The 17918-nt window shown below is 38.5% G+C and overlaps 1 protein-coding gene across 1 annotated transcript; it reads right to left on the reverse strand.

Moving 5' to 3' along the window:
* Window positions 1-14685: 14685 nt before the first annotated feature.
* LOC109177960 (protein DETOXIFICATION 14-like) lies at window positions 14686-17687 on the reverse strand. The gene is made up of 6 exons (XM_019327477.1): window positions 17377-17687; window positions 16158-16702; window positions 15982-16068; window positions 15829-15885; window positions 15053-15497; window positions 14686-14935 (listed from the first exon to the last, which is right to left on the reverse strand). The coding sequence occupies exons 1-6, from the start codon at window positions 17614-17616 to the stop codon at window positions 14867-14869; spliced, it is 1443 nt and encodes a 480-aa protein (XP_019183022.1). The 5' UTR covers window positions 17617-17687; the 3' UTR covers window positions 14686-14866.
* Window positions 17688-17918: the final 231 nt, after the last annotated feature.

Raw genomic sequence — 17918 nt, forward strand, 5'->3', positions numbered from 1 at the left:
TAACCAACCGGTTTTATCTTCTGACTAGTGATCCACTTAGGATCCCGAGGTTTTACAACCTGGAGGAAGAACAACCAGTTCCAAGTATGATTAAAGAATCTACTTCACTCTCGGTAGCCTCTCTCGGGTTGGTCCATCTGTAGAAGTAATGTTTCTACATTCGTTCGAGGCTCGTTTTCTAACAACCATGTCAGAAAATCCAATTTCTTTTCTAGTAAACAAGTTAGATTGTGCGCATCACACTCTAACATGTACGTCAGAAAATATGGACCAAAGGATTTTTCAATCCTGGCTCTTTTGCTACGTCTAGCTTTGAGCTCGGGTTCTCTTTCACACCCTTCAACCATAGCCACGCCGAAAGTTCCTTTCAACGTGCTAGGTCCTTTATTGATCCTTCACAAAAATACATCTTCCAAGAACGATGAATTTCTTGAATCAATCTTTCGTGTTCTTATGTACATCCAAACTCTTGGACTCGTGTACTAAGAACCAATACACACCTTTGGCAAGACACCCCCACATTTCGGGCATTAGTAGGAAACTTCCTACGTACCCACAATTCGTAAGAATTTCATGTGGGCAACCTTATTTAAAAGGTATTTACTTGTCCAAAGTATTGTCTCACCCCTCATACTTTGAGGTAGACCCGAACTTATCCACGTCTTGATATTTTATGTTCGGCAACAACGCTCGATCGAGGTGAATACCGTGTCGTACGCTCGAGTACGATACCAATGCTTGCGCCGAAATCACCAATAGGTGTTTCTTTTTCATCACATTGATTGTTCGTAACCGCATTAATCCACGATTAATTTGGTTTTTCTCTTTTTATTCTTTAAAGAATAAACATGTGTTACACGCTAACACATCTCGTAGGTGCTAACAGATTAGCCCTCACGAATCCATTCGGTTTTGACCGAAAGGCCACAAACCCGAATCAGTGCTTCCGAAATTGAAGCACGAATCAGTGCTTAGTAGTGAAGCACGAAACATGCTATACCAAGCATGAATCATTGCTTCTAAACTAACGCATCGATTCCAAAGCAATCTTTATTGCTTTAAATTATAAACTCACAACAACCTTTCGTTGCTTAATTTATAATTACAGTGCTACCTGGCACTAGGATTATTAGTTAATTACACAATTAACCAAACTTCCTTTCGTGCTAATCACATAACACTTTTACAACGCTAAATTTAATTAGCCACATACGAAAGGTTTAAGCCAAGTAAATTAGCATTAAAACCAAACATAATCTAGCACATTTATTGCTATTACCAAAGCACAAATGCTTAAGTTTTCAACACCTAAAGGTGCAGCCACCAAGTGGCCGAAAGTGCCTAATTAAGCACTCTACCTTGTGCTTAATAGCACTGTTACAGTGTTTTAGTTTGCACTTCAAAGTGCCAAGTTACACTTTCTATTAGTGCTACAAAAGCACTATTCACCAAAACATAATTTGTCTCAAATTAAATATACTAGTATAATTTGGAATTTTTGATCAAGTTAATTATCACACAATTAACGAGAACAAATCAACCAAATTTTCCGACTAGTTGAATCAAGCTTATATAATCGTTCTCAGAATATTAATTAAAATATTCAACAATTGAGCTGTGACGCTCACGATTATATAGCTATCCCAATTTTTGACAAATTGATCCTTGAAATCCGTATCGTTCTACATGAACCTGAACCGAAGTTCGTTACGGGATTTCAACATGTAACACGCTTGTTACATTTCATTTCGGCCGTTAAGCCATTTTAGCATTTTCCACATAATGCCCCGTGATGCACCACGCACCCATATTGAATCATTTCATACATTTGACATTATTCTAGCAAATAATTTGTATGTACCAAGATTCAATTCAATGGAACAATTATATTTTTATTCAAATAAAAATATTCCAAGGATACTACAACATTTATTCAAAATAAATAAATAGGAAAATACATTGGAAACATATTTCCTTATTCCTATCTCGTAGTGATCCTTCAAACCCGTGTGCCTTGTTCCATTCTCAACCGTCCACTCCACAAAGGGTGGTCCGTAGGGCACATCGGGGGTACCTATGGTTGTGACCTTACTCGTCCAACCATCCACATGTTTTAAACATAGCGAAGTTGTCCTCAACCTTCTCACCAGGATGACGATTCGCTTCATAGTGACATTTCTCCTTCTTCTCGTAATCTTCTTGAAAGCTAAGCTTCCGCTTGAGTTTTCTTCGATTACGGTTGAAGTCATTTGTAACACTACCATAGTCCTCAGACCATGTAGTCATTACACCATCATAGGATCCTCCATGGCTTTTAGCCGATCCACTAGACAACACAATAGGTACCAATTGTGTGCCATTAGCCACAGGTCTACCGGATCGTGAACAAAAGTTCTCCGGAGCACCATCGTGTGTTTTAGCAACTCCTATGGAAATAACATTTCCAACGTTGCTGCCATCAACTGGCATCACGGAATGTGCAACATCGTTGCCTTTCCGATCATTTGAATGTGCACCTCCGGCAACATTCACGGATCCAACACTTTTGGAATCCACCGACTTGTTCATTATCAAAATAAAAATAAGGTTTTAAGATTGTTGGAGATAATGAACCACAATCGATTTAATATCCGTAAAATAATATTTATATATATACACACGAAATATATATAAAATATTATTGGATATATATCCGAAATATATATATACACACAAATATATATATAACGGACCCAACGGTTATATATACATGTATATCTACGAAAAAGATATACCAATATATATCAACCAAAAAGAAAATATAATCCTTAGATTATAATTCCAAAACAACAAGAAAGAACGGATTTTTGCTTAGAGCATAATCCAAAACGAGAAAGAAGGAGAAGGAAGAAAGAAATGTACGAGTTAGGCGAGTGCCTTTCTTTCCTTAAAACCTTATTTGCCACCTCCCAAAAGTGCTAGGAGCGTTGTGGCCTAGGTTTCCCAGGATAAAACGTACAACGGTTCGACGTTTGAGCACCCAAACGAACGAACCCGGCGAACTAGAGCATGGGACGAACACAGCTACAAGAAGGGAGTAGGAGCAGAGATTTTGGAGCTGGGAAAACAGAATTTCAGTGTTGTGTGTGTTGTTTTCAATCCGTGTTGAAACACTGCTGCTACCCTCCTTCTTATATAGGGACGTAGGACATCAAATAGCATTTAACTAGGCCATTAACACCCGCCTTGTAACATCTGAAACAGCTGGTCTTTATTGCAGATTTAATTCAAAAATCAAATACAGAAATTAATTCTGTAACGGATGGATTAAATCTCCAACTGTCCAGAGACGAATCTGGTAGACCGAAGTTTCAACCTCGCGCTGCGCACGAGAGCCGAGTTGCTCTCGGCCAGGTGAGCACGAGAGCAACTCTCGTGTTGCTCTCGGCCACCTAGCTGTCAAGTGGCTTAGAGTTGGGAAAACTGATACCGAAAGTTGGCATAACTTAGCCCGCAAGGCCAGCCAATTTTCGGACGACATTCGTGCCCGCAGGTGCCGGCGCACACGAGCTCGGGCTTGAATCAAGCCTTGAATCAAGCTCGGGCTTGAATCAAGCCTTGAATCAAGCCTCTTCGTCTCACTACGAAGAACCCGAATTCACTTTGACCCGATCCAAATCGGAAGTGGACCCCACTGATAATTGTACCACAAAATAGCCACTTAACATGTCATTTTATGCCATTTTAATGCTATTTTTCCAACATTATGTTAGATTATGTGTATTATCTTTTAAAAAGAGTATGTATATTTTGTTATATAATTATGTACATTCATGTATAACATTATGTGTATTCTAGTATAACATTATGTACATTCTTGAACAGCGGTTTTTTTTTTTAAGAAAAAACTACTGCCATTCACTGGGGCGGAAAATTTCAAAAAAAAAAAAAAAATTAAAACGACGTCGTTTTGCATTTGGGCGCATAGTGCAACGCGCGCCGTGGTGTACGATATAAATTGCCACACCTCAAGTGATAAAACTTAAAGGAATAAGGGTTAAATAGACCACTGAACTGCACACTAAACTACAATTAAGCCATTAAACTTAAAAAAGATGCAATTAAGTTTCTGAACTACACAAATTTATGCAATTAAGTCTAAAATGACATGTTTACCTGTTATGTAGGTTGCGAATTTTAAAAATAATTTTAAACAAAAAATAATTAAAAAAAAAAAAACAGAACGGCCGGAGACGAAATCTTCTCCGGCCGTCCTTCGTCTCCATGGCAAGGAGACGAAGGTCTCTTCGTCTCTCCGGCCAGGGAGACGAAGAGACCTTCGTCTCCTGGCCATGGAGACGAAGGTCTTCGTCTCCAGGCCATGGATACGAAGGTCTTCATCTCCATGGCAGGAGACGAAGGACGGCCGGAGACGATTTCGTCTCCGGCCGTTCTGTTTTTTTTTTTTTTTATTGTTAATTTTTAATTAATTTTTTGTTTAAAATTATTTTAAAAATTATTTTTAAAATCCGCAACCTCCACGTCAGCAAAGTATTAGGTAAACAGGTCATTTTAGACCTAATTGCATGAATTTGTGTAGTTCAGGGACCCAATTGTACTTTTTTGAGTTCGATGGCCTAATTGCAACTTGGTGTACAGTTCAGTGGCCTATTTGACCCTTATTTCAAAGTTAAATAAAAAATATTAGCAATTTATTAATCTAATCTAAAAACTAATAAGTGTGAATGAAAGTTATACTCTTCATTTATATTCATTTTCTTCATTACTTTTTATATACATTATGCTATAACATTTGTACTATACAATATTTTGGACAAAAATACTCTACCGGTATAACTTCCATTATCTTTTTCTACTATTGTTGCCATGCATATGCATCCACTATATATTTTCTTATCTTCTTCAATGCTAAAAAAATAGACATTATATATTAGAGTTTTATTATTATTATTATTATTATTATTATTATTATTATTATTATTATTATTATTATTATTATTATCTAAAATCTAAATAAATCTAAGATTTTAATATAGAGTATTGATATTTGACATCGATTTTTGCGCATCACGCATAAAAAATACTAGTATGAAAATAAGAGTCAAATAAAATCTTTAAATTGCACGAATAATAAAATTGGAACCCCTAACAAAAGTAAAAATAAAAAGTCCAACATTCCTTAAATAAAATTAAAAAAAAAAAAACAATGCAATAGAATTCAAATTTACCTATTTAACATATTACTTTTGACTTAGCAAACAAGTGACATTTATGTGGATCTAAGTATGCAAATAACTACTTTATTTATTTATTTATTTTGAGAATACAACCACTAGCTATCTTCTACTATAATTAGTGAACATGATAATTGCTTATGATAAGCTGGGAGCTACCAGCTTGCGAAGAGTCAAAGAGAATTCTAAAAAAAAAAAAAAAAAAAAAAAACTTAAGGCTCTTGCTTCGGGTCCCCCCTCCCCCCCAAACCCTTTTTTTTTGAAACACTATTTATCACAGGTATCATCATAAATTCATAATACATATTTACATAGTAATTAGCAATAATAAATATATTTCAAAGAGTAAAAATATTATAATGTGTCATGGTTTCGCTGAGAGAAGAAAAGGAAATAAATAAAAACGTGATTAACTTTTTTTTTTTTCTAAAACAATCCAAACATATCACATTCATAAAGAGTAAAAATAAATAAAATAAAATGTGAAATTTCATATTGTGTTACTCATTTGGAGAACTTATGAGCTTACATCTTGTAATCAATTTCTTACTTCAATTTTTTTTTTTTTAAATAAAACTCATAATTCTTTACAAATATTTATAATAGTAATAGAAGTGTCATCACCTTACATAGTAGTTGACTCTTGTGAATAATATGTTTACTATTATGATTATATTCCTCTTGTAATAAAGTATTTAATATGTGGTGTTAGACTAGTCAGCTTAGAATAGTCTATTAGTCAGGAGACTTTTACGTGTAGCTTTTATCTATAGCATTAGTCTCTCTCTGTAACTGATTTTGGAATTGAATCGCATTTCATCTGGTATCAGCTAAGCCGTAGGTTAGATCCTCCACTTTTCTCTCCCTCCTTATCGTCGATCCTCTCCCAACCGTCGACCACCCTTTTTCCACCTCCGATGTCGACAAACTCCTCTGAGAGAACTGTGTCCGCCGGCGCACCACCGTCGGCCACCACTACAAACACCCTAGCTACAGCCCACCACTTCGTCTCCATCAAACTCACCTCCCGGAATTTCATCTTTTGGCGCACACAGCTCGTGCCCTATCTCCGGGGACAGGGTCTGCTTGGTTACGTAGACAGAGAAACCCCCTGCCCTCCGCCGACGATCGACTCTCCGCCATCCGACGCCTCCGGCGCCACCACGACCGTACCTCAGGCAAATCTAGCGTACGGGTTGTGGACACAGCAAGATCAGTCCACTCTCTCTCTTCTGATTTCATCCCTATCAGAAGAGGTGATGTACTTGGCTGTTGGTAGGAACACATCGCGTGAGGTCTGGCAGTCCATCACTGCCGCTCTCGGTTCGTCAACTCGTGCGCGTTGCCTGAATTTACTCGGGCAGTTCCAATCGTTGCGTCAGGGCAACAGCTCACCGGCAGAGTTTCTAGGCCGTGCGCAGCTTCTAGTCGAAGACCTCGCGCTCGCTGGCCGGCCAGTATCATTAGACGAACAGAATTTGTTCGTTTTCCGGGGTCTACGCCCGGAGTTCAGGGCCATGGCGGCCTCGTTAATAGTTTCAGGTAATCCTATCACCACCCCGCAACTCTCGGATTTTTTACAGGCGCAAGAGTTCATACTTGCGAATGATTACCCGGCGCCGGCCTCTGGAGTCGCGCATTCCGGTCTGTACACTGCTCGTGGTGGACGCGGCAGTGGCGAAGGGAATTCCCGTGGTGGACGCGGCCGAGGAGGTCGTGGCGGGAATGGACGTGGCGGCCGCAATGGTCGTGGAAACCGCCGAAGTGCCAGATTTGTCGGGCTCTCGGCCACACTGCCGTACACTGCTTCAAGCGTTACAATGCTCCGCCACCGCCTGCCCAGGCCAATCTCACGGTCGCTGGAGATGAATCCGCAACAAGTACAGTTGGTAATTGGTTCCCAGATATGGGAGCATCCGCTCATGCCACGCCCGACGCGTCAATGATGTCTCAATCTGATGAGTACAACGGGAATGACGTTCTGAGAGTCGGTAATGGCACAAGTTTGATTATTTCACGCGTTGGTTCTGCATCTATTCCATCCGTGTCTAAGCCTCTTAAATTGTCTAATATATTACATGTTCCCGAATTATCTGTTCCATTACTTTCAGTTCAAAGATTCACTAACGAAAATAATGTATTCTTTGAATTTCACAAAGATTGCTTTTTTGTGAAGGATTCAATCACCCGGGCAACCCTGCTTAAAGGGCCCACTTCTGGAGGGCTATACACACTTCCGCGGTCTCGGTCACGTTTCGCATTCATAAGTTCCCGAACCACTCCGGACATGTGGCACCGCAGACTTGGCCATCCACATAATCGAGTCCTAAATAAAATTCTCCAAACGTGTCCGGTTGACAATAAATCCAAAGCAGTTGGCGTTTGCACCGCATGTCATCTCGGGAAATCTTGTCGATTCCCGTTAGATAGGGTCAATTCTAGTAGTGCAAATGTATTAGATTTACTTTACACAGATGTTTGGGGACCACCTCCCGTTATTTCTAGTACTGGCTTTCGGTATTTTCTCCTGTTTGTAGACGATTATTCCCGCTTTACCTGGTTTTTTCCTTTACGGGTAAAGACGGATGTATACAAATGTTTTGAGTCGTTTCAAGTCATGGTAGAACGGCAATTCTCGCGTTCTATCAAATCCATTCAATCCGACCTGGGGGGCGAATATCGCAAATTACATAACACTTTTCAATCCCTAGGTATAAACCATAGACAGTCATGTGCTTACACGCACGAACAGAACGGAAGGGTAGAGCGCCGGAATAGACACATAGTTGAAACCGGGTTAGCTCTACTCGCTGAAAGTAACGTCCCTCTACAGTACTGGGACTATGCTTTTGAAACTGCCACCACTTTAATCAACTACATGCCGTCTGCCATTCTACAGTTCCAGAGTCCATACTCACGTCTCTTTAATATATCCCCCCCATACACCTTTTTACGAGTATTCGAGTGCCGGTGCTATCCCTATCTACGGCCTTATAATCGCCACAAGATAGAGTATCGCTCCGCGCCGTGTGTCTTCTTAGGTTACCCACCGTCCTATAGGGGATATAGATGCATGGACTTAACAACTGGGAAAATCTATATCTGTCGTCATGTCTGGTTTGACGAAACTACCTTTCCTTTTTTCAGATAGAGTTGTGCAGCACACACCGCAACAAGTTGCAGCCGTTACACCTTGGGTAGCTGGCCCCTTAGTAACACAATCTATATCACCGGTTGTGGTTGCACCGGAACCCATGCCCTTGGCTAGTGAGCCCGCACCCTTGGCTAGTGAACCCGCGCCCTTGGCTATTAGACCACCGGCGAGGGGACGTCGGAGAAAGCCACCGGCTCCACCCGTGCCACTCACTATGCGCCTTCGACATATGACACAAGGTACGGGTGAAGAATTTCACGCTCTAAATGCAACTGTAGACCCAACCTGCTACTCTCAAGCTGTTGGGCACCCGCATTGGCACGATGCCATGGACCAGGAGTTTAATGCACTCCTTCACAACAATACTTGGCAGCTAGTCCCAGCAGAATCACATATGAACATAATTGGGTGCAAATGGGTATTTAGAACTAAACGCAATGCAGATGGGTCCGTTGAGAGATATAAAGCGAGGCTTGTTGCCAAGGGATTTAATCAGGTCGCCGGTGAAGATTTTTTCGACACTTTCAGTCCCGTTGTTAAGCCGACTACAGTACAGTTGTTGTTTTCTCTTGCTGTGTCATATAACTGGACTTTACGGCAGCTTGATGTTCATAATGCGTTCTTGAATGGACATCTAGCTGAAACTGTCTACATGAAGCAGCCACCTGGGTATGAAGATCCCACGCACCCGGACCACGTTTGCCATCTACAGCGCTCTCTATATGGCCTCAAACAAGCACATCGGGCCTGGTTCAAGAGGTTGCATGACTTCTTACTCTCTACAGGATTTTCAGCATCCAAGACGGATGTCTCGCTTTTTTATTATACCACTGGTACATCTCGGGTTTTTTTATTAGTGTATGTGGATGATATAATCATGCTGGGAAATGATTCTGCACTTATTGATACTCTTCTCAAGCAATTGTCCACGACATTCAAGATTCGAGACTTGGGGACACCTGGATTCTTCTTGGGTATTGAAACGGTGAAGGTAGATGGGGGAATGCTACTATCACAACGTCGTTACATGGGTGATATTCTCACACGTGCGGGTATGAGTGATTGTAAGCCATTAGTCACACCAGCCGCGGTCACTCAAGCTGTTACCCCTTCTGATCAGCCGTATGAAAATCCGATTCAGTATCGTCGTATTGTGGGGGCTTTGCAATATTTAACAATCACACGGCCCGACTTATCGTATGCAGTTAATAGGCTGTGTCAGTTCATGCACTCACCGACAGACGATCATTGGGGTCTTCTGAAGCGAGTTCTCCGTTATGTTAAAGGTACTCAAGACTATGGTTTGCGTTTATCTCCGTCTACATCGACTGCTCTGCATGCCTTCTCAGATTCCGATTGGGCCGGGTGTCCAGTTGACCGAAAGAGTACAAGTGGTTATGCTGTGTTCCTTGGTACCAACCTCATCTCGTGGGTATCCAGAAAACAGCGTACAGTTGCCAGATCGTCTACTGAAGCAGAGTATAAAGCTCTTGCAGATGTATCCGCAGAGGTTACGTGGGTTGTGTCTCTTTTACAGGAACTGGGCTTACACTCTGGTCAGCCGTCTACTCTGTGGTGTGATAATCTGGGCGCCACGTATCTCTGTGCTAATCCAGTTTTTCATGCTCGAACAAAACATGTGGAAATAGATTATCATTTCGTACGAGACAAAGTCGCATCTGGGGATTTTGTTGTCAATTTTGTGTCTACTAAAGATCAACTTGCAGACATTTTCACCAAGCCACTCCCAGGCCCGCGCTTCCAGCTTCTTCGTGACAAGCTCAATGTGGTAGCACACCCACCTTGTGCTTGAGGGGGTGTGTGAATAATATGTTTACTATTATGATTATATTCCTCTTGTAATAAAGTATTTAATATGTGGTGTTAGACTAGTCAGCTTAGAATAGTCTATTAGTCAGGAGACTTTTACGTGTAGCTTTTATCTATAGCATTAGTCTCTCTGTAACTGATTTTGAAATTGAATCACATTTCATCACTCTCACCTCAATCTTTAATAATAGATTAGTCTCAGTATTGGGATACAACCGTACAATCTTTTTTTTTTTTTTTTACTATTGGTTAGATGAATGGAAAATATTACTCTTACTCTCAAATTACACTTCCTCTCACAAAATTTTGATTTTGATATTTTCCAGTGTTGCAAAAATCGCGCCTAGGCGCCGATTAATCGGCGCTTAGGCGCTAGGTGGCCACCGGCCACCGCAAGGAAAGCCGGATTCGGCCTCCTCCGCGGCGGGCCGGTTAGGCGGTCTAGGCGGCCGCTTAGCCACCGCCGATTTTTTTTTTATTAGAATTTTGAGTTAAAAACTTTGCGAAGGCGTAACTTTTGATTCGGTTGCGAAGGTGTAACTTTTGACTCGATTGTCCGTTTATGTATTTAGATGGTTTAAACAATCTTTTGAACAATTTTACAACCACTTACGTAAATAGTTTGTAAGAAATAACTATGGGAACCTTATGTTTTATTAGTAAATTTTGATAATTTTTAATTTTTAATTTTTTTAATTAAAAAAAAAATAAAAAATAAAAAATTAGCGCCCTAAGCGCAAGACATCCCCTTGACATTTAGGAAGCGCCTAACGTGTTTTGCAACATTATATTTTCATTAGAACCCACAAAATAAATATAAGTAATCATTATTGTCCATAAATAAGGAGATAACTCCATATGAATTGTGATTCTCGTGATGCATCCTCTGATCGACTGATCCTCTGACACGATTAGTTTGAAATTGACGTGTTAACATAAACGTCTAATCAACCATATTAATGTAGGCAAAAACAAAAAAAAAAAAAAACAAAAACAAAAACAAAAAGGACATTTTTCCAATACATTTGGCATTTTGGCATCCTGATACAAATAAAATAAAAGAAAGAAAACAAAATTAAATAAACTAAATAAAAAAACAAAAAAAAAAACTAAAAAAAAAAACTAAAAAAAAAAAGTACAAAAAGCTGCCGCAATGCGGCAGCTTTTTGTACGGTTGCAAGTTTACATGCAGAGCAAACTTGTAACCCACCTCACTATTTAAATAAAAAGAAAAAAAACAAAAAGCATACATGGCATTGTCCAACTCATCTTGCCAATATGATATTGGCAGGAGTAAGGAAACAAAAAGGACATTTTTCCAATACATTTGGCATTTTGGCATCCTGAAGCTTTCCTTACTCCTGCCAATATCATATTGGCAAGATGAGTTGGACAATGCCATGTATGCTTTTTGTTTTTTTTCTTTTTATTTAAATAGTGAGGTGGGTTACAAGTTTGCTCTGCATGTAAACTTGCAACCGTACAAAAAGCTGTGCGGCAGCTTTTTGTACTTTTTTTTTTTAGTTTTTTTTTTTTAGTTTTTTTTTTGTTTTTTTATTTAGTTTATTTAATTTTGTTTTCTTTCTTTTATTTTATTTGTATTTTGTTTTGTATTTTGCGTTATTAATTTTTTTATATTTAATGTGTAATATTTTTTTAAAATTACGTGTCTAAAATTTATGTTGATAAAGATACATTTTTTTTTGTAAGATTGATATACATACATTCATTACTATACATAAATTAATTCATTAATACATACATTTAGTTTTTCCATTAATACATACGTAATTAGTTATTTTCACATTTGTTATATTTAATATTTAAATATAAGTTATATATTGATATAAATAAATAATGTTGAAGACAAAATAATATTTATTAAGAAAAAAATATTAATTTTTTAAAGTAATGTGAAATTGGGGCCCACTTTTGAAGGTTGATTGGATTTGCAGGGATGTAGTGTGAATAGTAGATAATTTGCAAATGGGATGATGTGGAAGTGGGACCCATTTTTGAGAGTGGGAGATGTTTGCAGGGGTAAGGATTCATCACTTGAATACAACAGTTTTTTTTTTTTAATAGGAAAATGACAAAATAAGTTGGATCTCTAATCAATTGTCAAAATCAGGCAAATAATTAAGAGTAAATACTCAAAATGGTCCCTCGACTATAGCTAAATTCACAAATTGGTCATTGACTTTTAATTTTAACTAATTAAGTCCTTCGTAAATGTCACCGCATTTTTTTAAGCTATTAGATCAGGACACGTGTCGCGTGCTGATTCGTTCGCATATTCCTTCCTGGACACTTATTCGCACCTGAGTGCATCCCTATATATATATATATATATATATATATATATATATATATATATATATATATATGTATATATATATATATATATATATTAATTTATTGAAATATATTAATTTATTATTGTTATGTGAAAGTATGATCAGTTTTTAAACTGGGAGAGTATTTTAGAGAAAATGTTAGCCTAAAGTCAAATGACTGGCGAATACACCTCCAAATAGCACATGTAGATTCTTCCATGTATCAAATAATTAACATTTTTGTCCCTATCATAAACTAGTTTTGCTACAATCATAACAATTAAATGACTAAATTTGTATATGTGATGACACATATAATTGAAGAATCAAATTAACTATTCACCCACTATTAACAACTAAAACTTTGTCCTTGTGAACAAAAAAAAAAATTGAATAATATATTCAAAATTTAGAATTCTATTACAAATTCAAAATTCTATTACAACGAGTATAAATGCAGTGTGGGTACAAGATTTCTGGATGTCCTCTTATTTTGTAATTGGATGCCTTGAACACTCCACCACTGAAGGGCTTTTGAAATTCAGGTGGCTTGATCTACAAAGAAAAACTTATATGTTTGTTCTTCATTGAAGAGCCTTCGGATTGAAATGGTTTGATCTTCAATTGAGGTTTGGATCAACAAGCATGATTGGAGGATGTACTTTTACATAATATTTTCAGAATGTTTACATTATTATTTCCTACAATGAATACATAGAAATAAGAGCTCCACAGGAGGATAGAAGAGTTTTAGGTTCAAATTCTTTTGATCTAATCTAATTAACAAATTAGATAATATCAATATTATCCAAAATATTTCAAATATACTAATATTAAAAACTAAATATATTTATCAAAATTTTAATGTCAACCATCATTTCCCTTTCTCTATTTTTACTGTAATCTCACTTCTTACTATTTATTTCTCGATACAACAATCCATTATTAGTAAAATGATGATCTACATTTTGCTCCCAAACGCTTTGTGGAGTTAGGGTTTGAGGGGCCATTGGGATTGGAAATAATCCTTTTTGGAGAATAATAAAAGTAACGTGATGTCTCAAAAAAAATGATCGAGCAGTGAAGCATAATTCACGTATTTAAAAAGTAAAATCCAACTCTTGTTGATATTCTTGAGTAGTGACAGTAAATTTCCTTGGCTACCCAAAAAGTGACGATAATGTGATGAAAATATATACTTCTGAGTAGGGGTGGGAATAGGCCAGGCGGCTTGTAGGGGCCTATGTCCAGGCCTAATTAAAGCCTAGTTAGGCCTAGCTCGCTTAGTAAAAAGGCCAGGCTTGAGCCAATTTCAAAGCCTATTAAACTAAACAGGCCAGGCCTATATATACCAGGCTCGGCCTTCAGGCCTATAGGCCTGGCCTATATATATATATATATATATATATTATTTAGAATTTAACCCCAAGTATATATAATTACCAAACCCTAATCCTGCACCTCCAAAATTTCATTCTAAATTATGACTCAACTATCAACATTGCTGTTAATCCTGCTATAAGTGTTTTTATTGTGTAATTTTTTTTATTAACTATTCTTACTATCATAATATTTAATGAAATGTCACAACTTAATTATGTCAGTTGATTGTTAATTATTTACGATATTATATAGGATAACAAACAATAATACAATTGAATTTATTTCTAAACAAGTTAACGAGCATGCTGGAGTCGTGACTTGTTTTGTTTTATTTTATATTTATTTGCTATTACGTTTGCATTGTGGTGATATACTTATGTAATTATGTATTAGTTTTGTATTAGATACATTTCTTATATTATTTAGATATACTAAAGTTTTTAAAAAGTCTTAACATGTAGGCTTTAATGGGCTCAAGTTAGGACTTACTTTGAAGCATTTTTAATGACCTAAATATTAAACAGGCTTTTAAAAAGGCTTCAGGCCAGACCAGGTTAATTGCAGGCTCAGGCTTGAGCCTAACAAAAAGCCTACATACAGGCTCAGGCCCGAGCCTAGGCCTTAGATATTTGTAACAGACCCAGGCTTAATTTTTCAAAGCTCGGCTCGACTCGGCCCATTTCCACCCCTACTTCTGAGTTCTTAGTACACAATAAATACTTAGGCAAACTCAACACCCAACGCATTCTCAAGAAACAAGTGGTTAGTAGCTTCCAATTCTATCACCGCATCAAAAATGGTAATTTCATTACAATATATTTATATATTTATATAAATAATAAATATATTAAAGAAAAAAGTCAACAAAATTCAACACACAACATTAGATGTCAGTACAAAACCACACATTTATTTTCCGATCACCGGAGTCAGCAACCTCCGTTATCCACCGCCGGCGGATGGCTATCATTTAATAGCCTTTCCTGGGCCTTAGATTCCTGTCACGTCCACAACCAAAAATAATCAATATAAAGACAAATAATATAATAACAATAAGACAATAATGGAGTCAGATAAAATTTATGAAGTCATTCAATGTCTCTCTTAATTCCGACCTGTTTTTTCCAGTCGGTGAAGATGGTGATGAGTGCCAACACAACATTCTGAACCAAAGACGCCAAGTTCAACCCCATCCACAGCCCCATCCCTCTCAGACTCGTCAGAAAACCCAGCATTCCGGCCGCCGGAGCTCCGACAAGATAATACGCCCCGAGGTTCACATACGCGCCCAAATGCTGCCACCCGCTCCCTCTCGCCACGCCGGAGAGCAGCCCCGATATGCCGTCGGAGACCAGCATCAGGCTCACCAGAGGAATCATCTTTTTTATGTAATCCACCACCTCTGTCTCGTTGCTGAACGCATATCCCACCACACTCCTCAGAGACATCAGAACCACCGCCGCAACCACCAGCTCTATCATCCCGATTATGGTCACCCCCCACACCGCCATTCTCGCTAAATCCGTGTTCCCCGCCCCCAGCTCATTCGAGATCCTGGTGCTGTAAACCAAAATAGTGATAGTTGATTGTTCTGATACCAAATTGAAAATAGAAATAAAATTATTGGGCCGAGAGCGGTAAAAGATCATGGCCGGGGATTGTTAAGGGTAAAGGCCAAGTACAACCCCAGTGTCTCTGAACTAAAATTGTACATTCGTCACTAGCTATAACTTTTGATGTAAGTGGTAAGTTTGGATAGCAACAATAACATTTAAGATTGATTGGTGCTGGGGTCTGGGAGGAGAATTGTTAGGCACCCAGTGTCTCGAAAATGTGTGGTGTGGCATACCAAATTGAAACAAAAACACTCATTGAATCATTTGTAGCTTACCTAGCTCCAGCTCCAATGGAAAACGGGATGTAGAAATGCAGTGAACAGATCATGAGGCTGCAGATAAAGATTGTCAAGAGCCATGAGCAACCATGTGTATATGTATGGATGAAAGAATGGAAGGATTAGAGGGGGCTGAAGAAGAATATATACCATATGGAGAGCACAGAGGTCTCAACTTGAGGATTTGGCAAGAGACCACCAAGCAAGATGACAATTTCAAAAGTCCACCATTCAAGGCTGCAATCATGTCCCAAACACATTAAACCAAGCCCAAATTAACAAAAGCGTGAGTTAAAATTGGAAACAATAATTTCTTTTGGAGTTACCAAGCCATGCTTGCAGAAGGGATGGCCAAGCGGAAGAACTCCCCAACACGAGCAAACGAATCGTTCCACAAGCACACCCGAGACTTCTCACAGGACGAAGAATATTTCACATACACAACAAGCAGAATCACATTGAACCAGTAGGACAAGCCAATTGCCAGGGCGGGTCCTGCACTTCCCAAACCCGACCTGAACGATAACGCCCAGCAAACAGGAATATGGAAGCACAAAGACAAGGCCGAGCTTAGCAGCATTGGAACAATCAAGCTCTGCATCTGCAAGTAGCGCACCAGGCACTGGAGAATGGCATAAGGGAAAATGGCAGAAATGAGCCAAACTGAATATTTGCCAGCTTCTGCAGATATCAGGGGGTCTTGGCCTACAAAGATTAGAAATTTGTCCATGAAAACCCATAGAATTGAGATTGGAATTGCCACCACTGTGAGAGACATGATAGCCCCATAAGTATAAGTCCCTAGCTTGTGGTATTGCCCAGCCCCATATGCTTGCCCACAAAGCGTTTCCAATGCACTTGCCATTCCAAACTGTTCACCAAAACATCAAGAACCATTCAGTCATGACACATCTCTTCTATGGATCAATTTTTATCATCTAAGTATTTACCTTTTACTATTCATGGATCAAATCAACTTTTTTTTCTTTGTTTATTTCTTTTAGTATTATTTACTTATTATTGAATTTAACTTTTTGTGTTTAATAATACTAGTTTCTAAATATATAAATTTTGTATACTAATAGTAAATTTAATATTATAAAAAATTGAATTAAAAATAATTTTAGACCAGCCTTGTTAACCGAACTAGACACAAAAAATAGGACACAGAGAGTATGTTCTAAGGTTGGTCAAAGGCAATCATGACTTGCTTTTTGTACATGATAGCAAGGTGGGTCATGGTTGAAACTAAATCCAAACAAGATACAAATGTTTTGTGAAATCCGTAATCACTATTTGAGAGTGTGCACAAGTAAACCCAGTTCTGTAATCCTAATCGGTAAAGAATCACAATAAAGAAAAAACGAGAAGACCAATAGACTGCTCTGGCAAAGTGCAAATGTTGTGTTTTGAAAAGGTGGCACAAAGCATAGGCAATTTCCAAGATTTATAAGCTTTTTTTTTGTAACCAAAGCATAAATAAAGGTAAAAAAGTGAAGCAAATGCAGCAAGAATGCTGAGAGGTGGAGAGATAGAGGGGTTTACAATGAGGCTGAAGCCGGTGACGTTGGTGAAAGAGGTGGCGACGGCGCCGCCGGAGAGGGAAAGCTCGCTGATGTGTCCCAACATCATCGTCGACACGAAAATGACCATCTGCTGGCAAACCGTGACCACCAACATGGGTATGGCTATGCGCGCCAGCTTCTTCAGCTCCGCCAAGAAAACATCCTTGCTTATCGCCGCCGCCGGCCTCTTCTCCGACAACAATGGCACCTCAGCATCCATCTCCGGCAACAAAAAATTAACTCTCTGATCTCCACCACCCGCTCCCTTTGACGAAAAGGGATGCGGAAAACAACGAAATATATAGGCGGAATGGAGTTTTTTGCACTTTTAATCCCAGGACTATAGTGACACCGGCAGAATTGATCCACGACTTTTGAACCTTGCAATTTTAGTCCACGACTATTGATTTTTTTGCAAAAATGGTCATTCCGGCCACTTTTCCGTCAAAATTTCACCGGAAAAAAAATATTCTTCATTTTTAGCCAGGTTAAAATTGACATTTTACTTATCTCAACAAATTA

The sequence above is a fragment of the Ipomoea nil genome, unplaced genomic scaffold (assembly GCF_001879475.1).
Source record: "Ipomoea nil cultivar Tokyo-kokei standard unplaced genomic scaffold, Asagao_1.1 scaffold0805, whole genome shotgun sequence".
Classification (NCBI taxonomy): Eukaryota; Viridiplantae; Streptophyta; class Magnoliopsida; order Solanales; family Convolvulaceae; genus Ipomoea; species Ipomoea nil.

What these genes read in the sequence shown, in the direction of transcription:
- LOC109177960 (XM_019327477.1), bottom strand. Translation starts at nt 17,616, where the DNA reads ATGGATGCTGAGGTGCCATTGTTGTCGGAGAAGAGGCCGGCGGCGGCG. An exon ending in CCTTCTGCAAGCATGGCTTG is followed by an intron (nt 16,069 to 16,157) that starts GTAACTCCAAAA and finishes ACATGATTGCAG; the next exon opens with CCTTGAATGGTGGACTTTTG. An exon ending in ACCTCTGTGCTCTCCATATG is followed by an intron (nt 15,886 to 15,981) that starts GTATATATTCTT and finishes CTTTATCTGCAG; the next exon opens with CCTCATGATCTGTTCACTGC.